This window comes from Amphichorda felina (assembly GCF_050947745.1).
Source record: "Amphichorda felina strain 45539 chromosome Unknown scaffold_6, whole genome shotgun sequence".
NCBI lineage: Eukaryota > Fungi > Ascomycota > Sordariomycetes > Hypocreales > Bionectriaceae > Amphichorda > Amphichorda felina.
Genome location: NW_028145044.1, coordinates 2,150,929 through 2,176,760, shown reverse-complemented (window position 1 = coordinate 2,176,760; position 25,832 = coordinate 2,150,929). Strand labels below are relative to the sequence as shown.

Genomic DNA, 25,832 nt, shown 5'->3' with positions numbered 1-25,832 from the left:
AGCTGCTATCAACTCGATAAACATCTCCTCTCTCAGTATCTGCCGCAAAGAAACAGGTCGAATTATCATCTCTGACAGCTTCAGGCTAACCACCGCATCTGTGTGAGACATGACCTCCCCGGGGACGACAGATTCATACACCACGTTGATCCTATCCCCAACAACCTCTTCCCAAGCATTCACAACCTCATCCTCCAGAGTTAGACTCCATGTAGCTCGCCAAGTGAGAACTGAAGACCACCGACCAGGCATAAATTCGTACTTGAACAACGCTGCGACTCCCTCTAAGCCTTTCCATAGCCCCATGGTCTCGAGCTTAGTCATTTGATGAGCTGCAAATGCTGCCGCTTGAAGTAAGTTCATTATTATAGCGGGGCTCATTTCAGGTGGTAAACATTGCGAGGTGAGGGCAATATGGGCGAGGTTGCACCATGTTAAAGGCGGTATAGAGAAGAAATCCCTGGCGTCTATCATAAAGGAAGCCGAGAGAGATCGAACGCCGAGATTTGACGCGTGCAAGCTGTTGGCCGAGACTAACGTTTCGGATGCGACCTGGCGAGGTGCCCTCCAGATAGCGAGCGAGAAATCGTTGGTTGGTATGCTCAAAGAGTATCACCTTGTCAATCCCTTCTGTGACGGATAGAAGGGTAAAGTAGTCTAAGAGAAGAACAAAAACGTAAATATCAGTTTATATATAATGAGAGTAGGACGGATGCTTACCTTCATCTAACCACTCCTGCATCTCATTAAAGTGATGTCTCCTAAACTCATAGTGAAGTTCATGTAGTCCGGTAAGGTGAGAAAGAATTTGAATAACTGTCTTTGGTTGTAAACGGCGACGAGTCTGTAGCCGCATTACAAGACGCGTGACAGCTTGAACTTTTAGTGCCTGCTTCCAACAATCCCCTTCCTCATCAAAGGGGAGCCAAACATCAGCAAAGAGACGCTGAAGAGTTCCATATGGTGGTACCAGCAGCCCTGAATTGATCACCTCCCATCGGTGCTTATCCTGGTGTTCAACAGCCGATGTTTGGTCAGACCCGTGCTGGGTAGCCCGGCCTGGGACGTCAGGCTCAAATGTCAGATACCTGTACGCATGCTCTGTATCTCTATTTGAGTACAGAATGATATCAAGAGTCAAGTTCCCCTTATTTGGCCCCCATGTGCTTAGGGCTGAAAACAGTAACCGGGATGCCTCCAGGATAAGCTCATTATCCGTGCAACTAGTCTATAGAGCTGGTTCTAGTATCAACGCACTTAGTGCAGTCATACTCCTCAAGCTCTATGCAAAACCACATTGAACGCACAAGAGACTGATTGCGTTGAGTCATGAGTCATAAGGTTTCTGAAGAGAGAAAGGTTTTTTATACTTTCCTTTGGTTGGATTGTTGAGTGGCTTCAGCTGGGTTTGTGTCTTGTCATGCTCAACAAACTCTCGGAAAAATATATGACAGTCAGTTCTCGCGCAGAAATTGCCGTCTAATGAATGATATGGGGGAAATCACTACCGTCCTGACGGTGTGTGCTCCTAACAGAGGGAGGTTTGCCTTCCCACAATCGCCTGGCTAGGACCGCGAGACTCGGGTATAACAATAAAGATGGATCACTCTGTGCGTCACATCGAGGATCTAATAGATCAATTCAAGACAAGTCATGAACTTCACATGTCAGTTCACTATATGAAAGACAGCTAATGATCCTCACCACAGATATCATAAGGCGCAATCAGGCGTGAGTCTTATATTAGAACTACCCGTTCCAGACTCTGGCCACGGAATATATCTTCCAAGTCCGTAGACCCCTTGTTAATGGGGGATTCTGCTAGCCCGACACGCCTATATGTATTTTTGCAGCTACTAACTGGTTCAACACCCAAAGCAACCTCATAGTCATCAATGCCGCTTCTTCCTTCCCCTTCTTCAATAAACCTTCCCAAGTAAAGCAGTGAGACATCCAGCCTATATGCATTAGCATCCTTGGAATCATCTGGATTATAACCTGCCAGCACTCGTCCGTCATCAGATACCAGTACAAGATCAGACCCCTTGCGCTTTATCAAAACGTTTCGTCTTCTTCCACGCGCTTCGATCCAGGCATCGCTGACTTCTCCAAAAGGATCCAGCCCAGCTTGGGTCACCCCTGTGTTGAGAATTTCCAAGCCACTGACAAAAGAAGAATTGGGCACCGCGATAGTTCGAACTGAAATCCCCGGCGCAACGCTTGCCCATGACCAAGATGGCGCCACATAAGGGTGGCCTGGGACCCGCAGGGTATGTCTCCTCACAAGATTGGCGGGTTTGTACCATGCCAGCCCGCGTGGCAGCTCCTCCTTCCAGAGGCCGGCCAGGTACGTGAACCCCATCAACTCCTGAAAATTGGCAGCTAGGCCTGAGAGCGCAGGTAGCTTATCAGATGGATGGGTTAGATCCAGTCTAGAGTAGGTGTGCAGGATGTCTTGCCAGTAATCACTCAGGCCCCGAGTCGTCTTGATGGCGTCGAGCTTCTTTTTTAGAACCCTCCAAGATCGCTGAGGGGGGATAATAGGGTAGTGGCATGCTTCATTCCGAACATGAGTAAAACACTCCAGGTGCGTGCCGTATGTCCCAATATATAGAACACGACGAGAGAGTATTCTCTCTTGAAGTATCCATGCCCTGGTATCGAGCGTGGAATCTCTCTGGACTTCCTGAGTTTCCATTAACGGGTCCGTGCCACGGTGGGCTAAGATGATTGTTTGAGAGTGTGTGCCGTCTGATACTCGGATGGATTCTGTGAGAGTGACTCGTGGATGGAGAAACCCTGAAGTGCACGAGGGTGTACCTGGTCCTCCTAGAGTAATATAAGAATCTCTGTAGATCTGCACCATAGCTATACACTGCTTTTCCCAGTCTTGTTTGGAGTCCTGGATAATGCAGAGGGAGTCTATCCAGAGGTACCTCAGCCCTAGGGCACGTGTGGTTACCACCGCATCTTGGAATGTTCTCGGGAGTTGGAAATAGTATATCCGTTCTTTGAATACTTCTCTTGTGCCTAAAGTGAGCTTTAACGGCTGTGATGTGCCCCAGCAATGGGTCAGCGTTGCGTACTGAGCTTCACTGCGGAACCCTTCCACTAGTCTAATGTCTGGGCTCTTGTCCAGTGGCTGGAGATCTAGGATTCGAAAGTCCATTTCAGGCTTTGAGGTGCATGAGCACACAGGATGGTGCTCATCACAACTGGCGAGCCAGGCCTTTGCCAATGACAGATCTGGGTAGAGCGTAATGGGCCGGCCAATAATATTCCATCTAAGCTGAGCAATACTTGCTATAATACGAGTGTTAACAGATTATTCCAAAATTCACAACGGAGCAAATTTTCGCACCAGGCAAGGAGCATACATCGACATATGCGCTCCAAATCCCCAGAGGGTTGCCATCGTCTCTACTAAGCTTTCGAACGAATGTCAACCCATAATTGCCGTATGTGACCGGGGAAAAGGCGCCGTCGGTATTGGATATGCATGCCTTCACAAAGAACCCTCCCCGTTTATGTCGGGTTCCCCTCCCGGCTTCAGAGTCCATTCGTCGATAAAATGAGATCACCCCGTCGGCAGTCCAGTCATAAAATCTGGTGGAATGGTCCATAAGCACGGTCCAGAGAAAGGCACAGATTCGACATCCGTCAGCAATAGACTTTTCCAAGTGTGAAAATGTTCTATGATGACGGGCTGTCCAGAGGACGAGCCGAGATGAATATGGGCTCCGGGGAAGAGGCGGTGCTTGGAATTGACGCCCGAAGGGTAGGCGGGCGCATCTCTTGCAGATCATGTTGCATGTTTTTTTTTCTTCTTTCAATGGCTAATACCAAGCCTAGTTGAATTGCGAGCAAGAGAGCGGGGAACACGAGAGGTTTTGTGTTGGAGATGGCCAACGTGGAGCTGTCAGCATGTCCGATCGCCTAGCAAATGCCCAATGATCATAGGTACTTTGTTGACGCCCACTTCCTCCCCCCCGGCGGAAGGCCAAGGAATTGCCCCTGGCCAATTAGTGGGTGACCCAAAATGCTGTTGGGGGGCAACCTGCATGTCGTTGGAGGGCTCCAAGTTGGCGTGTGGCATCCATGTCAAGTCCATAGCCACAATGATCTACTATAGAGCCTACAAGGCCAACTCGAAAACTACACGTTGGCTTTGTCCCCCACAGTCACCAGTCATCATGGCACCGCTGCGGGGTTTCAATATGATCGCCGTAATTATAGACATGACCTAATTGACACTACTCAGGGGCACGCTTGTCTCATCAGTAACTAGTGTTAACCGGTCAAGTAGAACTTTAGTAATGGACTTGCTCTATTAGTGATTACATTCAGGTGCGGATTGTATACATGTAATATTGTCAGGAGCCATTGGACATATTGATCCCCCCTCGGGCTAAGACTTCTCTATCAACACGAACCTGATGGGTTCCTTTCTCCCAACCCACAACTCAGTTGCAGTACATGGTGAACTGGCAGGCGAACTGGTTTCCACACCAGGTGCTGTACTGCTCATCGTTGGAAAAGCACTCATGCACCGTGCCCCCCACGTCGATCGTGCCCAGCTTGATGTCGTTGTCCCCGCCCTCCTTGCAGCCATCGTCCACAGTCCAAGTGCCATCACCGTCCGGCGTCTCGATGGTGGTCCCGCTCTCCGTCTCGCAGTAGCCGCTGTTGGTGAAGGCCGTGGCCGGGTCGTCGCAGTCAGAGGTGCCGTCCCCCCAGTGCCCGTAGATGGTCTGGGTGCAGCTGTTGCCGAAGCAGCTGTTGCAGAAGGAGAATTTCCCCCAGGCTGAGTCCTGGCGCCTCTCGAGGCCGGCAGCGTTACCGTTGGGGCCCGTGGATGCGGCTACGGATACGCCGGCCAGGGAAAGAATGCCTATGGGGAGCGTGAAATGCATTGTAACGTCTTGTGTTTATGGTGGTTTAGGAGACGGTCTTTAAGAAGTTCTGCCGGGGAGAAATCTCTGGGCTATTAGCTTATGGGGAGAAGAAGAAGAGGGTGAATGAGGATGGAATTGAGTAGGAAACTAGAGGGATTGATACGAAAAGTCCACGTCTTTTATACCCAAACTTCCAGGTTGTCTATTCATACTTCGCCTATATCGCCGCTTGATTGCAAACTATCCGTACCCCGGATCATCGGAGTGGCGTAACAACGAATCCTCCCATCATGAACATATTATATAAGGATCAGCAATGCATAATATAATCATCTTAGGGGGGATCTCCTAAACCGGAGTCAGGCGAGGACGTAAGCATAGCCAAATCGAGGAATACGTCTCTTTCTGGATTGGCTGCAAACGCCCCGTGCGTCATAGGCACTTCAGCACGGCTGTGAAGGAATTCAGCTTTCGTAAATTGTTCCTTCATCGCGAGATCAGCAAGAAAATCTTGCCTTTCGTGAGCTGGGGCCGCTCGGTATCGGAGGGTCGGCAGTTGGCATGCTGCGGAATGAGCACAGTCATGGTTGATTTGGAACATTGCTACTGCTCACATAGGCATACGTAGTGGTATAATACCTACATGTGCAGATGGAATATGAACATCAGAAGATACTTGACTATCGTAAAGACCCGTATATAGAGGAATATACATAAATATATCATAAAATACGCGCTACTCTATTTACGAACATGCATCTAGGCCAAGAACTTTGACCGCCTCATCCTTGGCCATGGTGACGTCCCTGAATTCGGAAAGACCGTCATTCGGTCCCATAGAGGAGGCCTCGTACGATGGATCTGGTTCCGGATTGAGCTCCCTGAATACGGCTGCGATAAGTGCTCCGAGCAGGAGTCGGTGCACAAGTGGATATCACACGAAGTTACATTCACCATCGCCGTCGCGAAACTTCTCGGCCATCTCTCTATGCTCAATAACGACGATGGCCACCGTGGTATCACATTGGAGCTCAGCGTCCACTCGCCAAGCGACCCCGAACACTACTGGCTGGAGTTTAGAAATACGATGAATGATACTGTGTGGTGTGTATCGAGAAAAGATTCCCCGTTGGTTCGTCTCAATGACGAGGCACACGGATGGAGAGATGGTAGGCGCCGTTCATTGGACGTAGGGGCCAATTTGAGGATCTTCGGCAACCCCAAGGGGCTTGGTATTGACTCGGGAAGCGCCGGTTTAGCGAAGCAGAAGAGGCTACCACAAGCGAAGGTGGTTAATGGCCTTGATATTCGGCTCCAGTTTCCCCGGCATTTCTCTATATTCAGGGGACTGTCAGAAATCATCCGGAGATTTCTTTATCTGGTGCAAGAAGACATGTAGCATGTCGCTCTTACACCCAGGAGAATAGCCTGCAATATCAGTGCAGCTACGGTTCGATGCTGGCAGCGAGTGGCGGCCATTCGCGAGAGTCCACTCGAATTAAAAGTCGACGAACTGCCTGAGGTCGAGGTTACAAATGCCGGTTGGGACAAGGCGGATCCCCGTTCGATATCGTGGAAATCAGCTACGTGTACCACCTTGATGCAACTGCAAATGGAACACCAAAGACTATTACGTAGCAGGCAAACGCTGCTACTTAGGCAGCCCCCAGGAATACTAATACCTGCTAATAAATCCCAGTAGTACTACCTGTACTGGCGATGAGGACGAAAATGGCGGGAATTCTTGGGCGAGAACTCCAATCTCCAACTACATTTCAACCATCGGCTGCTGTGACTTTTCGCTCCGGACCTTGGCTAGATGCACGAGTGGGTCCTGTGGCGGATTCATGGGCTGCTGTTGGGAGATATGGTGGTAGGCGAGAGCAACTTCATTCTTTAATATTCAACACTACTCGTGGATATCAACATCGCAGCATTGGTCATCAACCCGCAAGAGATTAGATACCGCGTCTCCAGTCCTTTCTTAATTTCCAGCAGTCTTTAGTCCGAGGACGACTTGACCACTTCTTCATTCGACTCAGTTGCGTCGCCAAAAGCCCCTGCCTTCTCATCGGCCGTGAGCGCGGCAGAAGCCGTGCCTATGCGCACCGTCAGCACCAGCAGGAGCGATGTGCCCGCCATGGCCACACCCGTCCAGAACCCGATCCTGTACTGCTGGCTCTGGCTCACGTCGCCCTGGTACTGGATGGTCGTGCTGACGGCCATCTGGGCGATGCCCAGCCAAAACGCCATGCCCAGGTACAGGATGCTGTTGATGATGCCACTGGCGGCGGACTGCAGGTGGAGCGGCATGGCAGTCGTGACGAAGATGTTGACAATGTTGAAGGTGATGTCCACGCCGATGGTGCCGCAGACCATGGCGGGGAAGATGTAGGCCCAGTAGAGGAACGTGATGGACGGTGACTTGCCATCCTCGCGCTCGGGGATGATGGCAAACAGGAGGACGCATAGAAGGAATCCCACCTGGGAAAAGATGAGGAGGACCCGGTTGGGGAAGATGTGGAGGAGGACACCGCCAGCAACGCCGAGGATGATGCCACCCACGGCCAATGGCGTGAACCAAGCAGCCGTCAGAAGTGGTTGAACATGTAACACAGTTTCGATACTACATGTCATATGGGTTAGCAGCTTGCTCGCAGATACCTATGCTGGTGTGAGCTGGTGGTGCATGTACTCACTAGAAGCTTGCGTAGAACAGGTACAGCCCATAGACACCGAAGCCACAGAAGAGAGCGCCGAGGATTCGCTTGACGTATTGTAGGCGGAATATTGCGGGCGGGACCAGAGGCTTCTCTGATACCCAGCCCTGCACATAGACTGCAGCCCCTGCGAGGATCAGGCCGACGATAAGGGTGACATAGACGTAGGGGGTGCGCCATCCATCTGGAGCATTGCTACCCTGGGTGAAAGCAAACACAATAAGAGTCACGCTAGGGACAATTGTAACGACTCCCCACCAATCCATCTTGGCATTCCGGTCGATGTACCCTAAGTCGCCAGGGATAAAGAAGACGGCACCAAGGGCCACGGCAGCGCACATGATGGCACCGAACCAGAAGTACCAGCGCCAGAAGAGCAGCTCTACCGAAATGGCGCCAAGGAGGATGCCACTATAGAAACCGAGGCAGCCAAAAGCGCCGTATAGGCTGAACATGAGGTTCTTGCGTGGCCCAGGACGGTACGCCGAGGCGAGCAGAGCGAAGCCCGTGGGCATAAAAGCCGAGGGGCCCAGACCTTGCAGGGCACGACACACGGTGAGCATAGTCGGGTTCTGGCTGAAGCCACCGATGAGGCTCCATGCAGCCATCCAGCTATGTCCAGCAAAGAACACCCACTTTCCGCCGTACCTATCAGCGACGCGGGTGAAGGGCATGAGGAGGCACGAGGTGGTGAGGTTGATGACGGCGGCAGGCCAGGTGCGTTCCTGCTCGGGGATGTCGAGTGAGACGGAGATGGAGGGGAGGATGATGTTGAAGCCCGAAACGAAGTACTCGCTCATGGTGAGGGAGCAGAGGATGGTCAGCACGAAGCCGAGCTCGGCGACCCAAGTCTTGAAGACATCGGGGCGCTGGCGACCGAGGCGCTCGATCTCAGCGTCGTCGAGGGTCTCGGGGTCATTCTTCTTGATTTTGGCATCGACGACCGTGGCAATTCCCTCTTCTAAGGGGTGAGTGTCCTTGACCGGTTCAGCGGCCATTGGGGTGACCGATGACTGTCTTGGCCCTTAAAGATCGGGTAGAATTCAAGGGGTCATGAAGATTGTGAAGACCTTTCTGTGCTCGGATAAAGCTTCCAAAGATGGCACAAAACTTAGGAATTGAAAGGAATCGCAAAGCGACGACTACAATACTCAATAGATGTCTTCCCGAGGGGGAAATGTTACATGTAATTATACAATGTGACCGCAAGTCACTCTGTCACAGAACATGCCTGTCGAAACAAAATCTGAAGCCTACGCTTCATGTTTACAAATCACCTTTCAACGTATTTTCGATATGTCAGCGACTCGACCGGCATAAGGATTCTAAATCTTGCGAATAATGGACGAAAGAGCCCAAGCGAGGCGGAGCTGTAGCAACGTCAAGGGAAGCCCTCCAGGCGATTTTATACTGCTAGGTACTGTCCGTACTAGTGCCTGCCATTTTAGAACCTCCGAGGTGGCATGTGAGGCTTGGCTTCCCAGTACGGTTTAGCGTGTGGAAGGTCTACGTCTTTATTCAGCGGGTCTGCAGGGGTGCTTCCACCATTGACGGAAGGCATCAACCTGATGGGTACGGATACAGTGCCACACGAGGCTGGTGGTACAAGTGCCAGTGGTCTTGTCTCAACTTGCTGATGCAATGATGCAATACGTACCTGTAAGCAAGCATGTAAGCCTGCAAGCCCTTCGGCTTCAACGTTTGCCCAACAACGTGTAGAGAAAAAATGGAGCATAATATATTGGTTCTTTTGTTAACATGACCCCTGGGCTTATATCCGTACTCAAAATGGACAAAGTCATGCCCCATATCGCCCCTCTTGGGTACATCTGCGAGCATGTCTGCGCTGTCGCCCCGAGGGCACGTTGGAGTGTTGTTGAGGCACACATGGGGCCCATTCCCAACAGGATGACTGTGGTGTCAGCCGTCCATACAACGGTGCTGTCTACAACCCAATCCGTTGGCCTTGGCAGCTTCTGCATGGCTACATGCCGTCTACCTTCTCGGAGTGTGCTCGCTTCCAGATCTCCACCTCACCACCGCCGTATATTACCGCCACGCGCATGGTGGAGATGAGATTGTGCGCAGCGTTGGAATGCTGGTAGACGCCGCCGTTGAAATTAGCTGTTGCGTCCTTACCGACGGCCGACGAGATGAGTGCCCTGCCACCAGGGTGCTCCTCGACAAACTCGGCCACATCGTGGACAACGCCAGAAATAGCCACCAGAGCTCTCCCGTCTGCCTTGGCCGACTCCGTCTGGAATTCATCCCACGTCATGACCGGCAGCTGGGGGATGGGCGTGCCCCAGTTGAGCTTGGACCTCTTGACGTCGAGCTTCTTCTGTAGCTGCTGCACGCGGCCCTTTTCGATTTCATTCTGCCTGAACTGCTTGAGGTTTTGCGCCAGCCCGAGCCTGCTCCACGTCCAGATGGCCCACTTTGTCGGGTCGTACTGCCACCATTCGATGGCGTTGCGATAGTCTGACGGAAACTCGTGGTGGAAGTTGTGATAGCCTTCCCCCAGAGTCAACAGGGCCGTGATAACGTGGTCACGGGGGGAGTGGCGATCGTCAAAGGGTTGGTCCCCTAGCCAGTGGGCCAGAGAGTTGACGCAAAAAGTAGACTGCTGCATAGCGGCCGCCCGCAAGATACCCGCGTAGATGAAGCCGCCCGCCCAGTCGCCCCATCCGAGACCACACACCAGCATAGGGAGGATGAGGCCCATGACGAGAACGGACTTGATGTAGTGCCGGTGCTGCCACACCACAATAGGGTCCTCGTTCAGGTCGGCGATGTCTGCCCGGCCGATGTCTCTGGGATTTTGCTTCATCACCATCCAGCCTATATGAGCGTACAGGAGCCCCTTTCGCACCGAATAGGGGTCTTTTCGCGTGTCCGTATATCGGTGGTGGGCGCGGTGAGCCCTCGACCACCACCGGATAGAACCCTGGACCGCCCCAACCCCAACGGCGGCGAGGTACAGCTTCAGGGGAGTCGAGGCTTTATATGAGCAATGGGACCACAGGCGATGGTATCCTGGTCCAATGTCAGTACCTGTTCTGGCTGCATCTTCCCTGAGACATGGGACTAAGTGTGCGCACCTGCAGTAATGCCCAGCCCGGTATTGAAGAGATATACCACGGAAAAAATGGCCGTGGCACGATGAAGTGGGTGGAAGTAGGCCCCCACGAGGCCCATGAGTGGGATGATGATGATGAAAGAGGAGCTAAGCCAGTTGACGTGCCGGTACCAATTCTGCCAAGTGACGGGCATCTCGGTAATGTGACGCATTTTCTCGCCGGAGACGGCCTTAGACTTTCGTCTGTAAGCAATTAGAGGCTCAGGTGCGGCCATGATGGTGGCTGGCGGGTATAACTGTATGCTAGCTGGGTCACAGTAGACTACGTCTTCAGCGTTGAATACATGTATATGTGAATAAAAGGTCGAACGCCCTCCACCAAAGTCAAAGACATATTTATCATCAAGAGGCCAAGGCAAAATTGAACTGCACTTGACCGGTATTTGTTGGGTAGCTGTTAGCGACGTAAATTGTTGAGAGCTGGATCCATGCATGCTTTCGTGATCAACCATTCAACGAGATTGCACATGCGGCTGGGCAGTAAGAAGAGTACAGAAACAGGTAGATCCTAAAATACTAGTACTGCATGTCATCCACGTTCGCATCCCCCAGGTCCAGAGCCCAAAGCTGTCCGAACTTCGGAGGTTTCCAAACTACCTCGGGAGTGCCATCCGAGGTCTCCAGCCGCCACGCTTGACCATGTGCCATAAGTAATGTAAGACCGGGGGCCCAGATCGGAACGACGGCCCAGTCGAGGGGGAGAATAAAGTAGCACTGGTTCTCCCAAGTCGCAAATAGTACTCGTCATAGTCAGTACGAATACCTATGTAGGGGCTAGGTAGCCTTCTGCCCCACCTGCCGATCAGTCACTCGTACAGAATTCTATATGGTGAAAGAAACAAGACAATGAACTACTAGCAGGTATGCTGGTGCTACCTACTAGTACATGTTGCAATCATAGCCATTATGACTATGGCGTATTCGTACTTCGTACACATGGTCTGTACTGCTTGAGTTGCCCCACATGGCTCTTCAAGCTCTCCTGCCCAATACGATGCCATGTTGGGTGAGGCCGACAACCATCGGGGTTCTTGGCTGCGTGTGCATACTTATGCACATATTTTACCTTAACTTGAAGTAATTTGAAGACAGCAAACGTTCCTACTACTAAGATAATTACTAGTAGTATACAAGCCCAACTCAATTCTATCTACAACTCTATCATAATCTCCAGGTACGGACTGAGCCGCCCCCAATAGCAAAGTACCACCATTAGTAGTATACCTTACTATGTATAATCCGGAGGTCTCATGACCCATGTCCCTCAAAACTCGTTGATTCATTGGCTTATTTCTATGCATCGACTGCTACGCTGAAAAGCCTGGTGATATTCCTCCGCCGTGCCCCTCATCAATAGTACCACGGCCAGTAGTAATACCAATACTAATATCCGTACTAATTAATACCTTACACACACATTGCCTGGCACCACCTACATGTACTAATATCACAGCACCTACACACTACTACTGCTAGTATCTGTTATCGTCTACTAGTACTACGTATACCATCTGTCACCATGCAATATACCAGCCGGAGACACTGTCTCATATTACTCATATACTCACATAAAATGGTAGGAACATGTCTTCAATTGAGCAATGCACCAATGAACGACGAATACCAGATCATTGACTGTTGTAAGCCACCAGACAGGTACCTTATCTCTCTCGACTTTTGCATCAAATTCGAGCTAGTGGCTTTGCTTTTGATGAGGTTACGCAACAGCCCGAAAACTCTTCCCAGACACCGAGACTTTGAAACGTTTATATATACAAGTGATTTTGGGCTTCTCTTGACCCAAGCACCAGTCCAAGTTGAGACTTCGCTCTTCACTATATAACTCTACATCGCTAGATTTTAGATACTCTTTAGGATGCCGCGAAGAAGTATTTTAAGGCCTCGACCGGTGGGGCCCTTGCCTCGTCTACCCCTTTCACTCGGCAGGTTCATAACGTCCTAGCATCTGCTCACAGCGTCCTATCCGGTCTAGCAATGACATTCTAGCATCCGCCTCGTAAATTTCAGGTCAATCTGCAATATAGATAGCATAAGGCAGATATACCGTCCAAACCCCGCTCGTCTTAGGGTCTCCCAAAGGACCGACCTCCACTAGTCGTTCCAGAGTCTTGCCCGCCCAGAAATTCCACTCCGCTCTGAACCACCCCCTGGTTTCCAGGTACACCAACGAATGGACGTCAAAGGACTTTGAAGAACTCTTGGTTGGCCACTACTCTTCCTCCTGAGAGCTTTGGTCCGTCCTGGTATACGTAAAAGCGCCCCTATCTCTCGGTAGGCTTACTCAAAGCCTTTAGACAATATGAGTGCTCTGATCCGTTCGAGTTGTGTTCCTCGGCCGATGAAGAATTCCCATCTTGCAAATAGAACAAGTCAAGGCGCCACCTAGAGAGATGACGACGATGAAGATGGGGACAAAGATGCCAAAGGTTGCAGTCCTTGTAGTTATTTTGATCGCCGTCCTCTCGTGATCTCGGACCTGATGACCTTACATGAGAAATAGGGGAGCAAACATAATCAGATAGCATCACCATAATGGTTTTATACGGGAGTCCCGGAAGTTATGACCGGTCAGGTTGCTGCGAGGAGGCAGCGTACGGGGAGGAGTAGGTGAGGTCACAGCCCGGCGCTTGAGAAGAAGAGAGAGGTCTATATCCGATTCCTCCACGCAACAGGAATCAGGGACATTCACGTGGTGGATGATTTCACGTCGGTCACGACTAAACCCGGACGCACAATCGACACATCATCGTTTCACTACCTTGAACTAGAATTGAAATATACAAACGGATAGCCAACTGCTCAACACGTCTTGTGCCCCAAATGGGACTAAAACATCCTTATGCTGGTAGACGGAAAACACAATAACAATAACAACTCCTATTTCAACCCGTAATACCTTTTTGTTCTACACACCAAAGTAATGTCTCTCGCTAGTGTAGTGGAACGGCGTCTCCCCTAGCAGCCCATCCTGGTATTGTGTAAGACCACCGTGTTCCACCAACGCCCGACCGTTCCGATGATGCGCTAAATGGACACCATCCTGGAGGAATATTTCGCCCTGATGATTTTCATGGGTATCATTTAAGACCCACTCGAAGCGGGCTGCCCGGTTATTAGGCTCATCGGGCTCATCGGCAACTATACAGTGCATTATATCAGCATACTTCGCACATAGTGGGGAGAGCTAGGTGCATTTTCCTTTTAATAGAAATGTTAGGAAAGCAACTTACCCCATCTAACGGCCATGCGCCAGATACGATGCGCATGTTGCTGGTCCTCGAAGACACTGAACGTCAGTTGGACTTCGACAATTCCATCCGGAATTTGGTCATGAAAAACAGCAGCATCAATGTTTGGCATAATTGTATCGACAATAACACCGCGATGATCTTCGAGTCGATCGGGAAGGTTCAGGTCATTCCCTTGAACCGTTGCCCGATTTCGCCTTGGAGCGCCGCGGCTGCCTGTGCGGGAGTTTCATGGGCCTCTTCTGCCATAGTGATTGGGAAAATAGGATAGAGTAGATAAACGTGATGTATTTTTGGAACCGAGTTGATTCAAGTTTCCCGGCCGTTGTTGGTCTCTTAAACTTATCAGAGGCCCTCCTCCATTGATGGGTTGGTTGCCCAGCTCTGAAGCTTACAGAACACCACCGGAACCACCGGGGCAACTATGACATGGGGGAAGGCCACGATGTTACAAGCCATTCACGAGGGTGTACGAGCATCTCATGTGCCATTCCTTGGTAGTGCACAAGGTCTACGCGCCACCCCCTCAAATTCTTAAGTCATGCCTTACGACAAAGTTGCGCGATGTTGCATCCGGCCGCTGAACTTCCCTTCGTCAGGAGACCGATGGTGGCTATGTAGTCTGCCCGAAGTTGCCACTTCTTGGTCTGCTCCATTTGGGAGTTGACACTTGTTTCTGCCCAACCGGCGAGAGAGTCCCTTCCTGAGATATGGTTTAGCCATGTTGAATGCTATCAGCAGCGATTTGTCCAGACTTTACTGTACCCTAGTGCTTAGATTATACGTGTGCACGACGCAGCATGATAGCATCGGGCGCTTATGGCCTAAAAAAAAACCATGCCAAGAATATTGTAGCCGACGGAAAATTAGCTTGGACTTCTTCTGTATGTTCCAATCAGTTATACTCGGGAAAGTAAACTGTGCCGGCACTTAGGAGCTGAGTTCTTGAAATAAACCCCCTGGTTCTCTTGACCTATGACCTCCCGTCCGCTTTTGGGTGGTGTACAAGCAGTGACTGGTTCAACCCTGTAAGATCCGAAACAATTCCATATATTATTGGTTTGAATTAGACGTTATCTAGGTATTTTGGTAGCAGAAGAGACCAGGAAGAGTTGCAAAACGCTACCAGGATGATCTCGGCAATGCATTATACCCCGGGCCTCTTGGTACAACTGGTCTTCTTGCTCTGATCATCCATCCTGGATGATCCTCACTCCTAGCTACAGCCCCGAAGGTGCACCGATATCTCCAGACAGCCTGGTGTCCCCTCAACCTCCCAGTCTGGAGCAGCCTGAGGAAGCTGGGGATTTCATGCAGCCCAATCGCGAACACGAACTTCCGCCACGTCAAGCTCCTTCGCGCTAGACACTATGGCCGTTACGCCCTTTACTGTACTGTTATTTATAGATATATATCAATTTTTCCGAGGTGCAAAATTGCTTTCCTCTGTTAAAAAAGCGTTTTGGAATGAACGCCAGCCTAGACCAGCTTAACTTGATAAGAATCATCTCTACGTCCATTGAAAAGGCTAAAACTCGCGCCCTAGGGTCTTTTTAATTGCGCCCTGAAGTTTCTGGGTCTTGAATAAGTGTATTCGCGGCAATGAAGTTCTATTCCTACAACATAAAGCCGTTTTTGCACCTCGGAGTAAGAATAGGCTTGAATCCACTGTAGGACACGAAAAGGTTGATAATGGATCTGGGCTGCTCCTGAAGAAGTACTGGATATCCAAACCAGAACCCGCAGAGCTTTTCCCCTATATGGCGAGAATTAGGCCTAAAGGCATGCCTATATGCCCACGATTTGGGGTTAATTCGCTATTTAAATACTTTGCCGAGTACAAACCTATTGCTTCAGGTATATCTAGAGAAGATGCTTGCTATTATCTCTGTTTTCCTACTCTTGAGAGCTTGGGAAGATTTATTTCAGAGGTTGATGGCCAGGCATCAGAAAAGCTGCGGGTGGTTTGGTCAGTTACTCTGGCCCATGATACGCCAGTAATACTTATTGTGGGAAAGAAGGACTTAGTGGAGAGTATGAAACTAATAAGATGTTCGGAAGAAGCTCAAGTCAGGAGGCTTCAAAGGGAGAAGAAGAAGAAGCTTGAGAACTATCTAGATGGCCTAGATGGGGGCCTGAGTTTGGAGGATTATGATCTTGAGGACAAATAGGGGTAGGACGGTGTACACAAGAAGACATGGAATTAATAGACCACCAGGGAATTACATGTCAATATTTTGCATTGACCTATGGTCTCGCCAACGAGACTTGCAATCCTCAGTTTTTGCATAAACAAGCCCCTGCCTTTTGGGGAGCCCCTACCTAACTAAGTCTTTCGCATCTATTGCATCGTGAAGCTATAACTATGGCCAACAATCAACGGTTACACAGTGTACGGTTCATCCCCTTTGCAGCTAGTGGCACTGCGGTTTGGTATGTACCAAGAACCTATGCATTGAAATATACCATGTATCAAGTAAGTAACAAAGCTTCCCCAAAAAGTGCTTACTAGTGTAGTTCTTTATTAGAACTATCATGATGGGAATTTATTTATACCTCATCAAAGCCAAAAGACCCAGCCAAAATGTAATTCTTGCTTTTTGAGTGCATATGGATGCACTCAATACCTAGTAGCAGGAACGGCAGTGGTGTGTTCAAAAAAAGTCTACCCATTGCTAGATGGGTACTTGCCAGTTACAGGACGGACTCCCTGTCCTGTCCCAACCTACCATAAGTCCCTTTCCCATATGCCCCCTCATGCAGACTCCTCCCGGTTCGCCAGAGCGACGATGCTGAACTCGAAATTGCCATCCGCATGCTTCAAGAATTTCCGCACACCCTTCTGCAGAGCCTCCTCGCTCAACATGTCCGCGTCCTCTGGCAGCTGTCCACGATCTACGGGCCCGTCGCAGCCGCCCTCGAGCTCCCACAAGTGGCCGTCCTTGCCCTTGGTGAAGGCGATGAAGTGGTACCCGCAGGCCTCGTCCGCCCTGGGCGCCCCCGTGTCGCCGCGCCTCGCCGCCCGCATGTGGGCCTCCTCCAGCTCCTGGCTGTTGTAGAGCAGGTCCGCCCTGGGGAGGGGTTTCAGCGGCGCGGCGTCCTTGAGGAGGCGGTCCAGGAGTGAGCCCTCCTTGACGAAGCGCCGGGCGTCCCCGTTGGCGACCGAGTGCAGCAGGGCTATCAGCCCGCAGGCGTTGCCCATGGTCTGCAGGAACCAGACGATGGGCTCCTGGTCACCTGACTTGTCATAGGTAAGTCTGTCCTTTGCCTGGGGTATACCGTCTTCGCCTCGGACCGCGAAGTACATGGGCGCCGGGGTGATGAAGATGAGGGAGTGGGCCGGGCGAGGGACCATTGCGAGGAGGCTCGGCTCATCGAGGCTGTACACGTCGTAGAATCCGAGCTCCGGGGAGACGCCAAGATCGTGCACGAGCGAGGTAAAAACCTCAGGGTTGTTCTCAAGGGGGATAAAGACCTTGCGTCCTTCGGGGGACGTCCAGACACCTTCTGTCGGCATGGTGGAGTATTTCGAGCCGGATATACGGAGGTTCTCAACAGTATATGGTTACCTGGAGGTAGCTCGCCCGAGAATAGAATCAGTCTATGGTTGAAGATTTGAGGATCAACTCCAGTCCTGTTTGTCAGGTCTGTGTTCTGGTCAAGTTAATGTTTAGGAGTTGTGTTGGAAATGTGGGGTGCCTCCCATGATGTCAGCTGTCGACCCTTAAGGCAGCTACGAAAATGCGTCAGCCGTTAGTCCGGCACGTATCGATATGTAGCCTTTGATATTGATCAATATGAGTATTATCTACGGATTTCGACATTGATTTTGGTTTAGAGACTAAGGTGGTTTGCTGTACACTATTGCTTTAGGAGGTGACCCCGGGTTACCATCCACAAGGCTATTTGACATTGTCATGGTATAAACATCTATGTATTGAACACTCATTGTTAGATAAGTTATCCTACGGCTAGATTCTGGTCTCTTAGATATATCAATTGGAAGCCCAACACACTGAGAAAATAACAGTACTGCTCGCCAATCTCTCATGTTGCAAGTAGTGTGTTTAGGGTAGGCTTCGAGCACTGTCTGCGACGGCCTAGGAACAGAGCACAGGCGTCCCTCATTGGGGATATTCTGATGCGGCTAAAAAAAAGTCGCTACGCTGGAATTAGACTGAGAATACGGAGCAAATAGTGTCGGCTGAAAAGAATGGTACCCATTTCACTTACCTACGCGTTGTTGCCGTTGCTATTGCTCGAACCTGACCCGGTATGACGATATCCCTAACAAAGGTAGTAGGTACCTTCTTGTAGGTGACGACCGCCTGCCCCTCCAGCCTCACCGAGCACCGAGCTCCCCAGCTTAACCCCAGACCTCACATCATCCACCCGCCAATTCCTCCAGCCCGCCCTCTCCTCGCCCGCTCCTGTCTGCGGTGAGGCACCATGGCGTTCCTCATCCTCGTTATCGGGGACATGCACATCCCCGACCGAGCGCTGGACATACCCGCCAAGGTAAGCAAGCCTCTCTCCATCACCCCCCCCGTGTCCACGCCGTCGCGAAGCGCATCTAACGCCTTCCGCGCGCCCGCGCGCTCGCTCCACAGTTTAAGAAGCTCCTCGCTCCCGGAAAGATCTCCCAGACGCTCTGCCTCGGCAACCTCACCGACAAGCACACGTACGAGTACCTGCGCTCCATCTCGCCGGACCTCAAGATCGTCAAAGGCCGCCACGACGTCGAGGCCACCTCCCTGCCCATCACCCAGGTCGTCGTTCACGGCGGTATCCGCATCGGCTTCCTCGAGGGCTTCACCCTCGTCTCCCCGGAGCCGGACCTTCTCCTCGCCGAGGCTAACCGCCTCGACGTCGACGTCCTCTGCTGGGGCGGCACCCACCGCTTCGATGCCTTCGAGTACATGGACAAGTTCTTTGTCAACCCGGGCACCGCCACAGGCGCCTTCCACACGAGCTGGGGTCTGGAGACGCCTGAGCCCACGCCCAGCTTCTGCCTGATGGATGTGAGCGGATCCTCTTCCTCCTCTTTTTGACGTAGAAGCGGCCAGGCCGGAGACGCTGACCTTTTGGCGATGTAGGTGCAAGGTATCTCGCTTACGCTCTACGTGTACCAGCTGAGGAAGGACGAAAATGGGAATGAGAACGTCGCGGTGGAGAAGGTTACATATACAAAGCCCGTCGAGCCGTCCGGCGGCTCCTCATGACGTTCTATGGGGGTGGACCACGAAGGGAGGTGACGGATGGCACAAGACGAGCAGCAGCACTGAAATCGATGCCCATATTGATCGATTTGCGAGTCCTTGTTCAGGGACCACACCTTTTTTTTTTTTTTAATCCAAGCAATGTTTCTTTCGGTTAGACATGACGACTGCTTTTCCAACAGGAGCAACCAGGCATGCACACACAACATCAAGAAAAAGGATGTAAATATTCAATATGGAAATACTCCGCCGCTTTGGTATCTCTGTTTTATGTTCGGCCCAATCGACGACGCCGCGCAAGAATGCACCCATCTTGACAAGTAAGGAACCCTGAAACGCCTTGTGCTATACAAATTGCCTGCGCCAATCTTCAACAGTCGTTATACCATCATGCTCCTGCGCCGGGACGACACTCGCTCGTTGGGTATATAGTTGTCATCGTTCTCCAATGCCGTGGAATATCGCCGTGAAGATTTCCCTTGGCGGCTGGTACTTCTCCTGCCCTGCTTCTCCGCCCGTGGCGATGAAGGAGTGAATTCATAGAGATCTGAGTCTGAGATGGGGACGCTATCCTTGCTCTCATCCTTGGACGTGTCTGCATCTTGAGCCATGTTTTCCCTGATGGCGGCCGATGATCCCCGCTTCTTTTTATCGGTCGCGGCCTGGCTGGGCATCTCATGAGAAGATGAACTCTTCCTGGCCAAGGGACTGGCTGGTATGCTCCCCGGTTCTTGGGCAGCTGCCTGGTCAGAGAGCGCTCCCAAACTCGACTCGCGTTTGATATTTGCCGAATCGTGGCTTATCAGTTCGTAGTGACTTGAGCGCCGTGCGCCTGTGACGGCATCCACCATATCTTTAGTCGGCCTCCGCATCTTGTCCCTCAGGTTTGGCTCTGCGTAGCTGACAACTCCCCTACTTCGTCTACTTGTCCGAGATGTCTCCCCATTGGAGCTGATATGTGCAGGGGGTGGGGTGTCTCCTCGCGAGCCGTCGGCCGGGGCCGCTGATATCGGGGAATTCGGGGCGAGAAGGTCGGGCTCTGCGAGTGGAGTGCCTAAGTCCGAGGTCACCGTCGGTACTCCCGTGGCAGTCTCTGGTTCCGGCACTACCTCAACCTGGACGGGTGCCAAGGCCTTGGTCTTGGCCTTTAGTCGATCATGGGTGGCTTTGGATCTTTTCAGTTCCGTCTTGACCGTAGTGACCTCGTCGGCTTTCGATTGCTTGGGCTTCTTCTTGGGGGAACCAATATCGTCGTTGGTGCTCTTTGCCGAGAGCGGTTTCCGGTTTAGTTTAGGTGTCGGTCGTTCTTCTTTCCTTATAGTTGTGAGTTCCTTGAGCGTCTTTCCTCCAGTCCTGTCGCGTATAGATGATTTGCTAGCCATTAGACGGGGAGGCTGGTTTTCATTTGATGCTTTTATCGGCTTGGTGGTGGAAGTCTCGTCACTCAAGGTGAACTTTCGTTTAATCCCGGCCTTAGTGGGAGTCGCAGCAGGGGCCTGCGGCATAGAGGGGGTGTTTGGTTTCGGCTCTTCTGGTCTGCACTCGCGCGACCCCAGTTCGTTATTGGTCGGACGAGACAGCGCATCGCTCTTCCTTTGTGGCGATGGCGATCGATCATATTGACTGTCAGATCTTGGTGATAGCAGCGGCACTGGGGACCCCATATTTTCCTCGAGGCGAGGCTCGGGTTGTTTCGACGGAGAGGCATAGAATGAATCCATCTTGAGTGGGTCATCTTGGATGAACTGCGACATGGGTGGTGGTCCCAGCTCAGGAGAGTCGACTGAGTCGGTTGAATCAGCCTCGTCGGCCTCGGAACGTAGAGCACGGATCTGTTCAGGGCTGTTTCTTGTTAGTAAGAAAGACCGTGAACGGAATATCCCATTACCAAGACTCACTTCATGGACATGCGCGGATAAGACTTGTGCTCTGAGATGTGGCCGAGGTCCTCAATATCCTTAGCCACGTCGCGAAGCCTCCGCTGAGAGGGGCTGGTTCTGTTGAAATTGGTATTTGACCATCGCCGTGATGTCCTGCTGATTCGAGGAGAGTGTCGTTTCGGGGGCGGTTCCAAGCCCAGCCCAGCGATAAGGGAGCCCCATTCCGTCAGCTGCGATTCCAGCTTTGCCTTGATAGCCAATGCATGTTCGGCTATTCGCCGTGTTTCGCTGTTTTGGACTTGTTTCTCGAGCTCGATTATCCGCCCTCGTAGCTCGACATTCTCCGAGAGCATGTAAGCACAATCATTTTCCAGCTCCCTTACTCGAAGGGCACGAATATTGTTCAGCTTGGCGAGGTCTCTGTTCTGGCGAAGAAGCTTTCTCCGGACTGTTATAAAAGTTTGTCAGCTGCTGGGTAAACGGTTCACGGCGTTCGTTTGGAGCGACGCACGCGTTTCGGCGCTGTCCGTGGACACTGGGGGCTCATTGAGCCGAGCCATAGCTCATAATGTAACTGAATTGAGAGGCCCGGGGAGAAAATGTCCTTGAGTTTGTGCGTCGTGTAGATGGTGGTCGCTATGGCAAAAAAGATTGGCGGCTCCGGGTGATTGTGATGGGGCACAGGCGGTCTGGTGAAGTCAAGTGGGAACCTGGGAATAATTGGGTTTGGGTGTTGTCGGACTGTATTTACAATTGGCCTAGTTGGGCCTAGCGGCTCCATGCCAACAGACAACGGTTGCTGGGGCGCCGCCCCTCGCTGCACGTGGTGTCGACCCCTCCATTGTTCGGAGTACGTTTAGTGGACAGGCACCACAACTCCGACAAGTGGTTGAGCGGCTGCACGCCAGACTTCCGAATCCGAACGCCCAGAATGTCGTACTCTACGCGGTCACTGTCGTCGCATATGCGCGCCCCGAGCGGTGCCGGGGTGCCCGCTGCTCAGTCGCCTGCGTTGTTGGCACGGATCGAAGAGAAGAAAGCAGAACTAGAGCACCTCAAGGAGCTCCAGCAACTAAGCGCTGCTGTCGCGACGCAGATGGAGGCACTGGAGCAGAAGCTTTCTACACTATCGGACGGAACAGAAGGTACTTTGCTTCGCTGCGATGTGCCGGGATGATGCGGACTAACACTCTATTTACAGCTATCGCGGCTGTCCTTGGGAACTGGCATAATGTGCTACGAGCGATCAACATGGCTTCTTGTAAGTACACCTTCGAGATTACACGTTTGAGTTTGGCTAACGTCGGTCGTGATTTGTAGCGAAACTTACAAAGCCTCCCGGAGGTTCTGCAGAAGAGTCGGCAGAAGGTTCCGACCCCCTCCCACAGACCTTGGTTCGAATACCGACCGAACATGCTCCGGTAGTGCAAGCACAGGCTGAAGCAGCCGAGGCGGCGGAAGCTGAAGCTGCCGCAAACGAATCCGTTATGAGTACATAGAGGAGGAACAGACAAGGACTTTTTACACCGCACTGCGCCGCATCCCTAGGGGAAGTTGCAGGGTGCGGTTGGAGGCCAGCAAGATGATCGAGTCGCCCCTTCGATCGTTATGGAATCGCGCCAAGTGAGCTCTTCCACGAACCAACAGCTTATTCTCCCTTGATCCTGGCAATTCTCTACGGCAATTTCGAGATACATTACCTTGGAGAGAGTTTTGACAGGGCCTCAAGTCTGAGGATTACTTAGCCGGGCAATCTCTAGTTCCCAGCACTACGCTGATGGTTTCCAGGGATCTGTTAGCCCAGAAACCTCCTGGAAACTCAAGAACAACAGCGAGATCACTGCCTGCCCTCGACGGCAAGTTCCATGGCGGCTCCCTCCCGTTCCATCTTCGGACGAAGGGGCGAGACACGAGACGCGCATCTTAGTCATCATCTTCATCGCAACCATTGGGCGACGCGTTGGACGCGTTGGACGTGCCTGCACAACATTGTGCATGTTGACATACCAGCTTCCCCGACAGGAGGATGTTATTACTGGTAGGCAGGAACGGGAGGTGTGGGAAAGACTACCTAGGTAAAACTTGAGGGGATGAAGGAACAAACAAATAGATGACTGCCCCATCTCGTCTCTCTCCTCCTCTCTTCGAGCTCCCCATCGACCAACATCTTGTCTAACAGCATCGTCATTTCAAGCAAGATCCCTTGGCCCTGATTGCTTGAACTGCCAAGTCAGACCCTGGTCATTGACTTGAAACCAAAGCGCTTGGCCTCTATTACTCGGCCGCGGCCCCGCTTCCGCGCCGTTTAGTGACATTGGTTGCCCCCTGTTGATCAACGAAATTGTTGCTTTGCTTGGCTTCGCTGTTAGTTCCCAGGGTCTAAAGGAGCAATGGTGGGAGCGACGGTTCGCGGCGCGCGAAATCTGCCCGCCTTCTTTAACATTCCGCCGGACGAATACCTCCCTACAAAGAGGTGCCCTCCAACTTCCACACAGCCTTCGAGTGACCACAAGCCGGGGGTTTTGGAGGACCTGCCTTTGGACTACCAGGCGCAATCCTCGAACTATTTGAACAAGTCGCAAGACGCGAGCTGCCAAGGAGAGACAAACGCTCTCACCCAGGTTCGCTCTCGTGGTGCGCGACGACGCCCTCCTATCAGCACCGGAACCTTCGAGCCGTTGGAGGATGCCCAGGAAAACTTACTGACCTGCCCTCAAGAGAAGAGCGTACCCTATCCAGCTGCTGGCCATTCCTTTTCGCGGGCGTCAAACCCTGGATCCCCTTCAGGTGCGTTACATTTGCCTCCTTAGACTCAAGATTTGACTAATTTCGGACTGAACAGGTCACAACCTTGATAATAACCCGCTTATCAACGCCCGAGTCGAATACTCGGTTAAACAAGTGATCAAAAAGCAACTGGCAGGTCAGTACGATTGGGTTATTACATACCCAGCGCCGGCTTGTTCACCTGAAAGTCATCGCCCGAAGATTTCAAAATATGGCAAAATTGGGGGACCCGTAGGAGTGGTGACATTCGGCTGTAACTTGCTGGCGCGAAACTATCGTTACACGCCACCCCGGAAGTCCAAAGTGGGCGAAGATGCTAATAGCTATACCTTTGTAGTGACCCCACTCACAACAAAAGATGCGGCCTTGATGTCAACGTTAGAAATGCCCCAGGATCGTGAGCTCCGGGTGAACATGGCTCTTGAGCAGCACATGGGGGTCGGAAAGGCACCGCTCAAGGCTCCGGAAATGGTCGAGGTCATTGAGCAGGCGGTCTCACCATCCCTCACACAGGTGAGCGAGAGGGGCGACAGCTTCATGGACCGATCGTCTCGCGACGGCTCATTTTCCGCACCACGCATTGAAGATTCCTTGGCGGAGCTAGACAGGCTCGAGGACGAAATTGAAGCAATTAGTGCCGTCGCGGACTCGCGCCGTGTAGAACGCACAAAACCTGAACGAGATATCGGTGCTCCAACAGGCTCCAGCAAGCCTACTACAACCAAAAGAGTGGGCATTGCTCCTGGCCAGTCTGCCACGGTTCGTCTAAAGCCTACCGGTCAGAAGGCAAGACCAGCGCTACGACGCTCGAACTCCTTAACGTTGCGTGAGAAGAAGACGGAGAAGGACGAGCAGTTTATTTCGGAGCAGAAGGCGGCAAATGTCTCCCTAGCGCGATCAAAATCCACAAGCATCCGTGCGGCAGATTCCCGGACACCAGTCAAGTCGACAAAGCCGCTCACAATACCCAAATTTCAGCTCCCCGGAGAGGCTGTCTCCCAGAGATTGAAGGAGCAGCGCGAGGCACGCAAGGCTCAACAGGCCGAGGCTCAGAAAGCACACGCTGCTCCTCCGAAACCAAAGTCTAGCAAACCCCTCGCGAGGCCCACGTTCGAGCTACCAGGTGAAGTCATCTCTCGCCGTAAACGGGAGGAACGGGAAGCCAGGCTGAAAGCCCAGGAAGAAGAGGAACGGAAGAGACGTGAGTTCAAAGCCAGGCCTATCAGGCATAGCATGACACCCGGTACACTTCCCCGGGAGACAATTGCTAGTCGTGCTCGCCAAGGTAAGATTGGCCTAGAGGAAACACCTAGGAATCAAGATGCAAATCGCGCGAGACGCCTGGCCACGTCGGCGGTAAGCAATTCAACCCAGGGCCGAGGCAGACACTCTGTCGTGTTCGCCTCAGACGATGGGAGCCGAGCTACATCGGTCTCGACGACCGTAAGCGAAATGCGTAGCTCGGTATCGCTAGAGGAGGCGGCACAGCAGAGGGCACGAGGCAAGGCAATTTTTGCCCGCGACAACAGCTACAGCCAGGATCGCGAGAAGGAGAGAAGGGGAAGAGAGGCGGCGGCCAGGGTAGCACGAGAGCAGGCTGCTGAACGCTCTAGGGCAGCAAGTCGGGAATGGGCTGAGAGACAGCGACAGAAACAGCAAGAACACGCAGAGTCAATGCGCTTGAAACGACATAGCAGAGTGCTGTGAAGCTTTCATGGGTAGAATTAGTTAGAGAGAGATGAGATCAGCGGGTGGATGGGGGGGTTTAGCAACATGCCCGTCTAGGGCTCTTTCACTTTTCCTTTGTCTGGGCCATGGCTCTGAGCGTGGCGTCCCTGACAACATTGAGGATATGGGTTTTTACTATGGCATTAATTTCCTGCGGTTGGGCGCGCCTGTTGATGGAGTTTGCTCATTATAGGA

At 52.0% G+C, this 25,832-nt stretch overlaps 8 protein-coding genes across 8 annotated transcripts; 3 read left to right on the top strand and 5 right to left on the bottom strand.

The window, feature by feature from the left end:
• Window positions 1-4,463: 4,463 nt before the first annotated feature.
• On the bottom strand, window positions 4,464-5,691 carry ACO1O0_006541 (uncharacterized protein; the record flags this gene model as incomplete). The annotated part of the gene is made up of 2 exons (XM_083195928.1): window positions 4,464-4,891; window positions 5,649-5,691. The coding sequence occupies 2 exons, from the start codon at window positions 5,689-5,691 to the stop codon at window positions 4,464-4,466; spliced, it is 471 nt and encodes a 156-aa protein (XP_083048944.1).
• Window positions 5,692-6,896: 1,205 nt separating this feature from the next.
• ACO1O0_006540 (uncharacterized protein) lies at window positions 6,897-8,613 on the bottom strand (the record flags this gene model as incomplete). The annotated part of the gene is made up of 2 exons (XM_083195927.1): window positions 6,897-7,521; window positions 7,595-8,613. 2 exons carry the CDS (start codon window positions 8,611-8,613, stop codon window positions 6,897-6,899), a joined length of 1,644 nt encoding a protein of 547 aa, XP_083048943.1.
• Window positions 8,614-9,599: 986 nt separating this feature from the next.
• Window positions 9,600-10,969, bottom strand: OLE1_2 (acyl-CoA desaturase; the record flags this gene model as incomplete). The annotated part of the gene is made up of 2 exons (XM_083195926.1): window positions 9,600-10,651; window positions 10,717-10,969. 2 exons carry the CDS (start codon window positions 10,967-10,969, stop codon window positions 9,600-9,602), a joined length of 1,305 nt encoding a protein of 434 aa, XP_083048942.1.
• A 5,809-nt stretch (window positions 10,970-16,778) lies between these two features.
• On the bottom strand, window positions 16,779-17,540 carry ACO1O0_006538 (ubiquitin carboxyl-terminal hydrolase; the record flags this gene model as incomplete). The annotated part of the gene is made up of 1 exon (XM_083195925.1): window positions 16,779-17,540. The coding sequence occupies one exon, from the start codon at window positions 17,538-17,540 to the stop codon at window positions 16,779-16,781; it is 762 nt and encodes a 253-aa protein (XP_083048941.1).
• Window positions 17,541-18,472: 932 nt separating this feature from the next.
• On the top strand, window positions 18,473-19,245 carry vps29 (retromer subunit VPS29; the record flags this gene model as incomplete). Its single annotated transcript, XM_083195924.1, has 3 exons — window positions 18,473-18,541; window positions 18,634-19,044; window positions 19,120-19,245. The coding sequence occupies 3 exons, from the start codon at window positions 18,473-18,475 to the stop codon at window positions 19,243-19,245; spliced, it is 606 nt and encodes a 201-aa protein (XP_083048940.1).
• Window positions 19,246-19,622: 377 nt separating this feature from the next.
• ACO1O0_006536 (uncharacterized protein) lies at window positions 19,623-21,682 on the bottom strand (the record flags this gene model as incomplete). Its single annotated transcript, XM_083195923.1, has 3 exons — window positions 19,623-21,084; window positions 21,141-21,570; window positions 21,634-21,682. The coding sequence occupies 3 exons, from the start codon at window positions 21,680-21,682 to the stop codon at window positions 19,623-19,625; spliced, it is 1,941 nt and encodes a 646-aa protein (XP_083048939.1).
• A 371-nt stretch (window positions 21,683-22,053) lies between these two features.
• On the top strand, window positions 22,054-22,621 carry DAD2 (DASH complex subunit Dad2-domain-containing protein; the record flags this gene model as incomplete). The annotated part of the gene is made up of 2 exons (XM_083195922.1): window positions 22,054-22,267; window positions 22,548-22,621. 2 exons carry the CDS (start codon window positions 22,054-22,056, stop codon window positions 22,619-22,621), a joined length of 288 nt encoding a protein of 95 aa, XP_083048938.1.
• A 1,672-nt stretch (window positions 22,622-24,293) lies between these two features.
• Window positions 24,294-25,616, top strand: ACO1O0_006534 (uncharacterized protein; the record flags this gene model as incomplete). Its single annotated transcript, XM_083195921.1, has 1 exon — window positions 24,294-25,616. One exon carries the CDS (start codon window positions 24,294-24,296, stop codon window positions 25,614-25,616), a length of 1,323 nt encoding a protein of 440 aa, XP_083048937.1.
• Window positions 25,617-25,832: the final 216 nt, after the last annotated feature.